The 12,627-nt window shown below is 41.3% G+C and overlaps 1 protein-coding gene across 2 annotated transcripts in view; it reads left to right on the forward strand.

Annotated features, from left to right (window-relative positions):
* Nucleotides 1–12,627, forward strand: part of MYRFL (myelin regulatory factor like) — a 115,668-nt gene that overhangs the window by 48,831 nt on the left and 54,210 nt on the right. For both annotated transcript variants that reach the window (XM_082851014.1, XM_082851015.1), the window contains exons 6-9: nt 5,511–5,661; nt 8,933–9,128; nt 11,108–11,184; nt 12,319–12,429. In XM_082851014.1, coding sequence (XP_082707140.1) covers nt 5,511–5,661; nt 8,933–9,128; nt 11,108–11,184; nt 12,319–12,429 — 535 coding nt within the window. The remainder of the gene's footprint in view (nt 1–5,510; nt 5,662–8,932; nt 9,129–11,107; nt 11,185–12,318; nt 12,430–12,627) is intronic.

The following is a 12,627-nucleotide window of genomic DNA, read 5'->3' on the forward strand; positions in this document are numbered from 1 at the left end:
CCCAAGTGGTCAGCCCCCCTCATTCTTTGTCTTATATATCATGGGACATACCATGTTTTGAGCTTAGAGACCTGATCAAGTTGAGAACAAACTGAGGCTTCTGAGCCTGAAGGCTTGAACTTCTGAATCTCCAGAGTAAACGCTGCGACACTTATTAGGGGAAAGGAGAATCCTCCGTGCCAGTGCTATTAGCCACTATAAATACTTAATGTAGGCAGTGAGAATAGTGCCCCAAATACAGGGTACCAGGTCATATCTCTTTTACTCCCAGGCCTCAGCTTGGCAAGGATCCAAGATTTCCCTCTCGAGGCCCCCCTCGCTCTGTTGTCCCTACACTCCAGGGGTTTATGCTGCCTGGACAGGAGGTGCCTGTGGCTTTCTCCCCTGCTCCGGTTGCTGCCTTTGCCCTTCACAGCCACATGATGAGAGCTGGTCCTCTGTGTCCTGTGGAGGCTGCTGGTCCTTTCAGGGACGTCTGGCCTCAGCTCCATCATGGGCTGTGAGGGTCCTTCAGTGGACGATGACGTCACTTGGCCTTGTCCCACAGATCGTAACCCCCTGGGCATGCTGTGGTAGCACTGCACGGGGCATGCAGCCATTGTATAAACCAAACCTCTGCTGCCTTCTTATCTTTTGCATGGATCCACCATGGCTGGCAGCTGCTTGATTTTTCTTATTCAACCTTAGAAACGCAAAATGCTAATTCAAGCCTTGTTTCTGGATAATGTAGAGCTCCATCCACCTTCCTGTGCATGGTTACTCTAATTTCTTCAGGTATCCCTGCATCCTGCCTGCAGCTTCTTTATGCTTCTCAAATACAGAAAGCTGGGTAAATTTCTAGCCAGATGAGGGACCCATCTGTTCACTCTCCCACAGATGCAACAGCTCCCTGAGAGTACTGGGCAAGTCACCCAAACCTTCCAAGAGTTTTCTCATCAAACCAGATTGCTCCTCAAATTCTCCTGGCTATTTCAGAGTTAAGCTCCATCCTGTGATGATGTTCTGTGGCCTGTCCCTAGAGAGGGCATTGAGAACAGCCATAGAAAAGTAACTGAAATGTTCCAACAGATAGGAAATCTTGCATCCCTTGTTTAAATCCTATTCAAAGGTCACTGAAAAGCCACCTAAAGATAACTGGCTCCAGACAACAGTTCCAGAATGAAAAATGAGCAGGTTCCCAGGGGAATTAAAACAAAAAACAAAAAACAATCCAAATGCCATGTTTTCAGCAAAAGTTTTCCAGTGGAGAACTCGTATTTGATGTTGCAGAGGCCAAGGGTTTCATAAAGGTCCTGGGGAAATGGCATACGGGTAGTGGAAGGAGGGGCTAGTCTTATGGGCAGGATTTTGATGGGGGAAGATGTTCTAAATCAATGAGTAAGACTTTTCCAGTGACCTTTTCCCCAGCAGTTCACTTTGGCCAAGGATGCCAAGAACCCCCTTTATAAGGATCACAATGTAGAATTACTGGGTTGCTGGGGGCAAATGTAAAATCTTGCCTAGAGAGAATGTAGCTGCTGGGCAGGCTCCTTCCAGCTAGCTGGTTCCTGTCCCCCCATGGTCTGGACCCCAAATACAAGAGGGTTCCTGGTCCCACCTGATCCTAACTCTAAATAAAAGAGGGCTCATAGCCTCATATGGTTTGAACTTCCAATGCATGAGGGTTTTTCAGCCCCAGAGTCGTAGCTTTTGGTCCACAGTGAGAGGTGCCTGGGCTGAAGTCACACTGTAGAGTCAGGAAAAGCCTCATGTCTCCAGTAATCGGGGACTTTTCAAGCCTGACTTTTCTTGATTATCAAATGAGAACCACAATTTCTACTTCACCCATTTCCAAGACTTTTAAAAAAAGTAATGTATAAGAAAATATTTTGAAAGACATTCAAATGCAAGCTGTGAATTTTCTCCAAAAAGTTGGGACTTGGGCAGTTTGCTACCTTCATACTTCTGTTTCTCTCTTCCGTTACATTTTCTCAAGAAATCCTCACTGTAGCATGAAGAGAAGGGAAGGTTTGAATCCCATCTCTTCCACATAACAGCTGTGACACTGGACTAGTTATTTCAGGTCTTTGAACCCCAGTTTCCACATTTGTTAATTGGGATTAAGAATCCTTACCTTCTAACCACTTTATAAATCTGTTTGGCTGCATCTACTAAAACATATCCAATGACCCAGTGATTCCCCACCTAGGAATATACCTAACAGAAGTGTATACACATGCCCACTAAAAGACATCCCCCCAAATATTCATAGCAGCACTGGTTGTAATAACCATAAACTTAAAGTAACCTAAATGGCCATCAGGGATAAACTGTGGTATATTCACGTAGTGGAGTACGATACAGCAGTGTATATTCATGTCGTGGAGTACTATACAGCAGTGAAAACGAACAGACTACTGCCATTTGCAACAACAATGAGTGAATCTCATAAACATGATGTTGGGCAAAAGAAGCCAACACATAAGAGTGCATATCATATTATACCATTTCTATAAACTCCTCTATGGTTTGGATTTCAGAATAGTGATTATTCCTGGGCAGGAGGAAGTAGTAACCAGAAAAGGGCATGAGCGCTTCTTCTAGAGCGCTGGAAGTGTCCTAGTTCTTGATCTAGTGGTAGTTACCTAGTATAATTCATTTTATAAGAAAGTATCAAATTGTGTACTAATGATCTGTGTACTCTCCTTCATATATATTATACTTTAATAATGAACATTTATTGAAAAAAAAGGGATCCTTACCTTGAAGATGAGTTAACGAGTTGATGAGAAACTATGCCAAGTGTCTGGGACAGTGCCTGCAGCACAGAAAGCACACAGGACCAGTAGATATCATTATTATTATCATTAATCTTGAGGTCCCAGATTGCCATCCCTGGGGCTCACCAGCTGATAGCTAGCTCCCAGGGAAGCCAGGACTATGTCAGTCCTATGGAATGGCTGCCCCGAAAATCTTGCTGCTGTGATGGGAAAGGTCTGGAAATACCTTTATCCTTGAGGACAATGTCCCCTACCCACTGCCCACCCTCCCTACCAGCACTTGGAGGAGTGGCGCTGACCTTTGGTTGATTCCCCTGGCGCCTTACTGCCATACTTGAGTAGGAAAGGGTCCCAGTTAGCTGGTATTCACTCAGGCCCATGACATTAATTATTTCACATTAGATAGAGTTACTATGGAGGCCAAGAACAGAAGTACTTGCCAAGGCTTGTTAGGAATAACTGAGTCACCTGAGTTGAAACAGATACGTGTGATAATGACAGTGCCGCTAATACTAACCAAAGGCACCATTGTTTAAACTCTTACTGGTGGCAGACACTGTGCTAATAAGCACTTACCGACATGACTCGCTGAATTCCTTCAACAGTCCTGGGAGGCATCATATTGTTACTCACATTTTGCAGGTGAAGAAACTGAAGCCTAGAGACATTAGACCATTTTCCTAATTGTGTAGCCAGTATATGTAGAGTTGTGATTCAAACCCAGTTCTGTCTGATTGCAAACTCCAAGCTCCTGAACTTCCTTTATCCTCTCTCCGCTGGAGGAGGGAGGAAGGAAAGATGGAAGAACTAGTTTCTCCCTTTCTCTGAACTTGGTATAAGCAGGCAAACCATGGAAGGTTTATTTGTTTGTTTTAAAAAGCTTTTGAGCCAGGTAACTTTTGGAGGAGTGAGGGCATGAAGAGCTACTTGCATTGCTGACCTCCTGTATTCTTTTTATTTTATTTTGGCTGCGCCGGGTCTTAGTAGCCGCACGCAGGATCTTTTTTTAGTTGCGGCACGTGGGCTTCTTAGTTGTGGCATGCATGTGGGATCTAGTTCCCTGACCAGGGATTGAACCCGGGCCCCCTGCATTGGGAGCGCAGAATCTTACCCACTGGACCACCAGGGAAGTCCCTGACCTCCTGTATTCTTAGCTGGGAGAAAGTTTTTCAGGATTTTGAGAAAATCCTTTTCCAAAACGGTTGTTTACAAAACCCCCAAAACAGATGTTCTGCTTAGGTGACAGGAAATAGTGATACCCCAAGAAAAACACAATTTCTGTGACATTTGGGATCCAAAGTAACCTGAGGCAGCTCTGCTGTTTACTTAAGAAGTCCTCAATAAAAGTACAAAGAAAGAAAGCTAGGTGAGTGAAGGAAAACCCAGCCACATGCCCCTGCATTTTCCAAGCTGTGGGCTAAGTGCACATGCTGTATCGAAGCTGGTGTCATATCCCGTGTTGTTGCTTACAGCCGACACCTGATCTTATGTACACACACTATTTCCCTTTCACTCCTGATATCAGGCATGAGTAAAGGTAGGGGAGCTCACAGAAAAGGGTAACAGCAAACATCCTAATGGAATTTACATAAACTTCTGCGGTTGAATTGTACCATTTGGTACAATTAGACAAACAACTTGCAAGGATTATGCAAAAATAGTGGCTTGCACTTGTGAAATTGCTGTTATTGGACCATTTTTGAATACAAAAGTAGCAATTTCATATGGTTAATACTACCTTCTAACAAGATATTCTGTGTTACTTTATCTTGGTATTAGCTTTGAAAGTCCTTTCACTTGTATTATGATATTCTCTCTGCTTGTGTGATGTTGCAAGATGGGCAGAACACCTGTTTCAATTTCCATTTTGCCGTTGAGGGAATTAAGACACTAAGTGAATAAATAACTCATCTAAGTTCAAAAAGTAGAGAATCTTGGTGCCACAAGGGACCTATAATAGATTAGAGTGTATTGGTTGCAATTAACAAAAACAAAGAAAAAAAGGACAAAACCAAAAACAAAAAAACAAAAACCCTCAAACTGCCTTAAGCAAAAACAAAACAAGCAAAAAATCAAAATGAGGGGCTTTACTGGCTCCTGTAACCCAAGATTTAGGAGTGGATCCCAGAACTCAAATCGTGCCATCAGGACTGGGTGCCCTTCACTCTCAACTCTGCCTTCCGCTGTGCTGGCTTCATTCCCAGACAGGCTTTTCCCTCATGTCCCAAAATGGTGCCAGCAGGTCTTGGGGATGTGACTTATAGGTTCAAACCTCATGGAAAAGAATCAGCATCTTTGAACTCGTCTCCCCTAACATGCTGAGAGCCACTTTGCTTGGATTGAATTAGGCCATGTGTCTACCTGGTGCAATTGCTGATGCACATAGTGAATGCTGTAGGTTGATTGATCAGTCCTGCGTCCCCTCCGCTCCTCAGGCTGGGAGTGGACTTCACCTGAATCACACAAACTGGGAGTGAGGAGACGCCAGGACAGAAATGGGGTAGACAGATACTGAGGGAAAAGTTTCTGACAAGTGCTTGCCATGGTACCTTAGAATCGCTGACCCCAAGCTGCTCATTTTACAGATGAGGAAACAGGGCCAGCCACACGCCCCCTGCCCCCCAACACTTGTCACTCCCCACACGGTCCCTCTGCCTCATACATGGCCTATGCATTAGCTCCATGCAGCTGTCTGTGAGTCTAGGAAAAACAGCCTCGGAGGAAAGATTTAATGCACTGATTTCTTTGCAGTGACAAGTAGGAGTCACAGCAGCGAAGTGCAAGACCACGACAGTGAGAGACAGAACATGATGCCTGTGGACCAGTGCTCTCCTGCTTTGAAGTGGCAGCCATACCGAAGCGTTCCTTGGCATGGTTTATTCAACAGTCAATATGAAAAACTGTAAGTGGCCTTAGGAACCCTGTGCTTGGCTGGAGAATGAGGGGAGAAAGGCAGTGCTGACTCTCAAAACCAAAGCCAAGTATTTGAGCTTTGATGCCACCCCTGATCAAATGGGATGCATCAGCCAGAAAGTGTGTCTTACTCCTTATATTTTGCATTTTAACAATAAATAGTTGGTTTTCTGGCCTTCAGGAATCCAGACCTGTAATTCTAACTCATAATTTACCCACTAAATGATGGAGGAAGAGGGAATCTTTCTGAGATCACATGCCCAGTTTAAACTAAAAGCTGGAAAATGGAGATTTCCCAAATCATTAACATTTAATCCTGCAGTTAGTTAAAAATTCCATAGAATAGTTTTGGGGGGCACATTAAATTGTTAGCTGCCCCAACATCTATGCTGCAAATCAGTATTGTCAATTTATTGTCAATGCAGCCTGCAGCGATCATAGTTGATGGTGGCTTTATATTAAGAGACTGAAATCAAACCATACAAAATATCCTTAAACTGGAAAATTTTCATCCTATTCTTATGCCATTATAGTTTCGAGAAATAAATGTGGACTTATGCATTATTGCTCTTAAACATCCTTCAAGCCTTCTCTTTATTCCTTAGGATATAATTTACCTACCCAACTCTTCTAGAATTTTCATTGATTACAAATGCCTTCTTGAAACACTGAAGCGTGTTAATGGTTAAAGAGTAGGATTTTCAATTAATAAACATAATATGAAATGAGAAACGCTGGGCTACAAACTTGAGGGTCTTCAGGGTATTTTCCAAACTCAAATATAGCTTCATTAAGAGCAAAACTTACCACTAGGACTTGTATGTTGGATGAACTAGACAGAAGAAATCTTTTCCCTAAAATCTAAGGAGTTAAACAGACTTCGGGAGTTGGTATGTTTAATAGGAGACAAAAAGAAGCAAGTTGCTACTTGTTTCATTGAAATGTCACAACTTGTATCTTTGCCACTGTGTGCAATAGAAGAAGAAAGGAAGGATCCATAGATCTTGGTTTTGAGTCAGCCTTCATTTGATGATTTTTTGGCAATTCTTCCATATTCTATCCTAAGTACGAGTACCAAGGTATGAAACTGTCACACATATGCACAGTATTTTAATTGAAGCCTATAATGCTTCCTAGTCTGTATGTATTTGAGTTGATCAAGTTTTCAAGGTAACATTTATCTCTCTTCTTACTTGAGTAGGTTTTTTAAGTTTATTTGGACAGCCAATCTGTGCTCCACTGATCTGGAAAAAAAGGAGAACACAAGTAGTATCAACTCAAAGGTGTAGAGGCAGATTTATTTTGAAGGCTTAGCCGTAATTCACTTTTCTTAAGCAAAAAGGGAAGGCAATATTCTTCTGGATTAGAACTCAGGCCATCTTGAATTCACTACTCACATCATTGAGACAGAAAATCACTTGTCTCTTCTTAGATTATTATGTCTAACTTGTTACAAAAATATCATTTTCCTAAATAACTTAAAAGCAATAAAGTTAGGGGATTAAAGTTTTATTACATCTTTTTTTGGGGGGAGTGATATTTACAACATGTGTTAAAAAGAGCTTTAAAAAGGCCAGTTTAGTTGACTTTATAATTAACTTTTGATATCAGAAACAGAATTGCTACTCTTAGGTAGGTAGAATAGTTTCTATAACCAGAGATTTGTGTTTAAGATTCAGAATACTCTTCAGCTGTATGTGTTGATTCAGTTTCTGCTTACAGCTGTCCCTCAATTTCGGGCTAATGCTCATATATGAGCTGCAAATCTTACCTTCTTTCCTTAGAGTTTTTGACAGTGAAACATGGAAGATCACAGAAAGATATTTCCTTTTATTTTTCTCAACCAAGAGAGTTCTTACTACCCTCTGTAGTAAAATGTATACAATTCAATCCATCCAGCCTTTCCACAAGCAAATTACAGATTAGTTCTAGAAACCTGAGTCAGTATGAAGTTCCCAGATGGCCTATGACATGCGGTCTTTATCAAATCCTTCATTCAGTGGTTTTTGCCTTTGCTGCTGGTGGGCACTGTGGTTGTCGGGCCTTTGATCAGCATCTTGAGGGTAATCAGTGACCTAGTGAGTTGATCCATTGGTGAGGCGCTTAACTTGCAAAGAACACAAACACTCTTTTCCCAGGAGACCCATTCATATTTTCTGTCTCTGAAATTAGAGGAAAATTTAGAAACTCTATGTTGTTCATTAAATGGCAGCCATCCAAATTGAGATCCCAGGAAGCAAAGATCCAGAGTGACCGAGAGCTAGCAAAGCAGTTAAGTACTGCCCTCCTCTGTGTGTTATCTGAGGAAGGAGCTCCCTTCCTGAGGAACATTTAGGAAACTTGATGCATTAAAAATCATCAAGATATGTTCCATATCTACAACATATATGGAAAAAATTACCAAAGGAGTTTTCAACTTCTGTATTTTCTTCTCTACTTGATAATGTTACATGTTTAATAGGTTTTATTTTTACTAACATTTAAAAGTATTTAAATAAACATATAATACGCAAAGCATTGCTATTGAAAATGATTTGATAAAACAAATAAAGCAAGAGTCTGATCAGCCACCCCACCATCATCCCATTTTTTTTTCTTGCAGAAGTAAACAGCATAGTAGGTATTCAGTGCTATTACCAGATCAGGAAGATAAAAAGGAAATGACCATACTTTAGTGAAAACATGTTTTCAGTCAGTAGTCTGACTGGCTCTGGTTACTCTGGTTTAAAGCTATTGCTGGTCGTTCTGACCAGTCTGCTTTTTTCATATGACTGCCAGGAGGCTGAACATTCATTCATCTGAGTGATATGCATTCATTCATTCGTTTGAGTGTGGTGTTGCTGATGAAATTAGAGGTTTTTTTTTTAAGGAGGAAAGAGATGAATTCTATCCCAGATATTTCATATGTCTGATTAATGTACTAACTTCTCAACTTCTAGCCTCCGTCTTTCTATTGTACAGTGGAGTCAAATTAGAAGTCTAGGGAGCACAAAGGGAAAAGGCAGGCTGAGGAAACAGTGCTTCCATTTGGCAGGAATTGTGCTTCTTCCTCGTGAACATAAAAAGCTGGGAGAGCGCCAGCTGTACTCTGAAATACTATTTTCATTTCCTTGGTGAAAATTAACGAAATTGATTAAATATAGCAACAGGTACTTTCCACAATATATTTTCCTGAAATGGTTGTATAATTAATATTGTTCATGAAAGAAAATGTGTAGAAAATATTTGTAAAACCGGTTTCTTGCTTCCACTTTTCATAGACCTGATATAGGCTATCGAGTTGTTACAGACAAAGGATTTAATTTTTCACCAGCAGATGAAGCTTTTGTTTGCCAAAAGAAGAACCACTTTCAGATCACCATCCACATCCAAGTTTGGGGAAGCCCAAAATTTGTCAAAACCCAAATGGGTCCAAAGCCAATAGAAATGTTCTACTTGAAAGCTTTTGGGATTAAGGTAAGTCTTTTATTTAGTTCAGTTTAATTCAGCCAGCGTTTACTAAGTGTTCCAGTTGTCTGTTGCTGCATAACAATCTATCCCCAAACTTGGCAACTGAAAATAATCAGTCATTGATTTGGGTCACATATCTGTAACTTGGTCAGGGCTTGGCTCTGACAGCTCATCTCTGCTAAGGAGTCATCAGCTGGGGCAGCTCATCTGGGCCTGGATCCAGTTTCCAAGATGGCTCACTCACATGTCTGTCAAGTCTGTGCTGGCCATCAGCCAGGAGCTCACAGGGGGCTGTAGCTGGGAGGCCTTGGCTCTTCTCCATGTAGATTTCTCTGTGGGACAGCTTGTGCTTCCTCACAGCATGGTGAACGGCTTCTAAGAATAAAGGCTTCAAGGCACAGGAAATGAAAGCTGCCAATTTCTTAAGCCTGGGCTCAGAATCTGGCAGAACCTCACTTCAAACTACAGTTTTAAAGTCTTTTAGTATATAAATCTTGCACTTCTTTTGCTGAGTGTAATTATTTTATTATTTTTGATGCTGGTGCATTTTCTCATGCAGTAAGTTCATAGTTTTCACCGAAATCTCAAAGAGGTCTCTAACTTAAAAAAGCCAAGCTAATCTAGTCAATGCCCCCCCTTTTCCAGTTTAACAGAGGGGAAAACCAGGCCCAGTAAAGTCACACAGTTCGTCCAAAATATTAAATGATAGAGCTGGGATTAGAATGCAGGTAGGATGACTTCTGAGTGATCAACGAGTATTTATTACATTATTACCTGAGATCCAGCTCCTTAGGGTGAGGAACATCCATTACCTGCATATTTTTTTTCTGACCTGGGCTCAGGCACTGAGTCTCCCAAAGTGGGGCTTGACTGCTGAACACGCCAGCTGATCTTGCTCCAAACCAAACCAAAAGAAAACAACAAACAAACAACAATGAAGTATATTTTTCTGAGTATGGAATTAATATGAGTCCATTGTGAACATTATGGAACATAATAGAAAAGTATGAAGAAGAGTAAAATTCATTCATATTTGGCATCCACCACTTGGTAGCCTAATTTTTCCTCATTGTTTTCTATTATTAAAATTACTCTCATATTAATAATATTATACTGTGAAAATGGCATTATATAATATCATTGAAGTCTATAAAATATTATTTACAAAGATGATATGGTTTTCCATTATATTGAGATACTACCATATTAATTCCTGTATTATTGTAAATTTTGTTTATTTCCTATTTTTTATTGTCATTGATAAAACTGCAGTGAACATCCAGGTACATCCATCCTTGTATGAGGATAAATTCCAAAAGAGGGGTTGCACATCGGACATATGATCGGTATTAAAAACACTTGATGTTGGTGGCCCAGTTGCTTTCCAGAAAGACTGTTACTATGCAAATACCTACAAACCATATATGATAGGGCAGATCTCACCAGGCCCTTGCCACTGTCTTCACTAATAGCAAGAGTTTGTAGCAACTACTGAATAAATGTCATTCCTATATTTTATTTATTTTATTGTTTTTTGTTGTTTCTTCTTATTAGAATGCAAGCTCTGCAAGGGCTGGGATTTCTGTTAGTCTCGTCTTCTCATCTGTAATGCCTAGAGCAATGCCTGCAGCACAGCAGGTGCTCAACAAGTATTTATAAAATGAATGACTGACTGAATGAATGAGTACATGTATCCTTTGAGCTGCCTTGCTCCTGTGTTTTACTAGTCCACTCTATATTCCCTGTTTACCTGAAATCCTCTGTTGTCTTGTGTTTTCTTTGTTTAGTTCTACAGGTATTTGTTTCTTTTCTCACCAATAACGCACTGCTTTAAGGTGCCCTACATCCCTTCAGCGACTTGCCCCTCCTGCAAAGTGCCTAACATGATGCCTTGGGAAACTTTAAGTATTTGAAAATTATTTACTAATGAACTTTTTAATTAATAAAGAAATTAATTATTAATTACTTTTTGTTGTTCTACACAGGTAGAGGCCACCAATCAGATAATTGCTATTGAACAGTCCCAAGCAGATAGAAGCAAAAAGATTTTCAATCCTGTTAAGTAAGAATTTCTTTTCTGAATTCCCTTGTGAATGTTTTGGGAAGAAGGCCTATTGCCAAATTTATTTTGTTTACTTAAAATGAATTCTGCTGTAGGAACTAAATTAGTAATAATATGTTAATATTATGAACACATGCTTATCAACAAAAGTAGGTAAAACCATTGAAATAATCGCAAAAAAAGTCTTATATAAAGCTCCACTTTAAGGTCATCATTTATTACTGACAACCTTGCTAACAACTTTGGTTCCTGGAGATAGATTATGATTAGATCTTTCTTTTAATTTTTCATTTAAATCAGCATGAGGCTGATTGAATTGATTTCAAGGCTCTGGATCCATGCTGTGCTTACAATTCATTTTTTCTTTTTTTTTTTTTTAAGCAGTGTTGATAGATTGCCTAATGGGTTCCAAAATAGAAAGCATACAGGACTGGGATTATTCAAAACAATGTGGTGGTCCAAAGCAATATGGCAGTAAAGCAAGAGGTTGCCCTACAGAATGAATGGGATTTGCTTTTTGACTGATTTGGCTGGGATGATTTGACCCTGAGTCAATCCTATTTGGGGGAAGAAGATGGTCTTACAGCCTGGACAGGCCAGCGGGAGCTCAGCCTGAAGCTCAAGCAGGAGCCGCAGTACAGACAGCTCTGCTCTTGCCTGGTACATCCGGGTCTCCCTCGCTGCGAGGCTGTGTGTGCTCTTCCTTGGGAGCACGCTGCTTCCACAGCCAGGTCAGGAGAGGGAAAATACGTGAAGGAGATGCGAAGGGGTTCATGAGGAGCCTAGAGGAACCGCTTCAGTCAGGAGGCGAGTGTTCTAGCAACTGTGGCACAGGTGAAACAGCTTTTCCCCTGTTGTCGCAGTCAAAGAACCCGTCTGTGGGAGCGTGCGACCCTTACGAGTCCGAAACTCTGGGCTTGAGCTGCTGCTGGATGAACGTTTCTAACTAGTCAGGAATTACTCCCTGGCAGCCATTCCTGACCAGGCTGTGGGTACTTTACTAAAAATCAGTGTCCTGCACAGTGTGATGAGAGCAGGGGACTGAACATACCTGAGAAGCTAAGAATGAGTCCGATATGATCAAAGACTTTGTGTTCTCTTACAGTCTCTCGATATTTTTGTTGTTTGTTTTAGAATCGACCTGTTGGCCGACCAGGTAACCAAAGTAACGCTGGGCCGGTTACACTTCAGCGAAACCACGGCAAATAACATGAGAAAGAAGGGAAAGCCAAACCCTGACCAGAGGTACTGGCGTGGTGTGTATGCCTCAGGCTGGCTGGTTACGTTACCTGATGGCCCAGGGCCCTCCAGCAGCCCCTCTGATCCTGTTGGTCCTACCAGCCGGCAGGCCGGGTCTCCCTCAGTTGCTTCCCTCCCTTCTCTGACTCTTTCCGTTTGTTGACCCATCTCATTTACCCTTAGACATCTTTCTTCTTCCATCCT

This window comes from Leucopleurus acutus (genome assembly GCF_964270905.1).
Source record: "Leucopleurus acutus genome assembly, chromosome: 11".
Classification (NCBI taxonomy): Eukaryota; Metazoa; Chordata; class Mammalia; order Artiodactyla; family Delphinidae; genus Leucopleurus; species Leucopleurus acutus.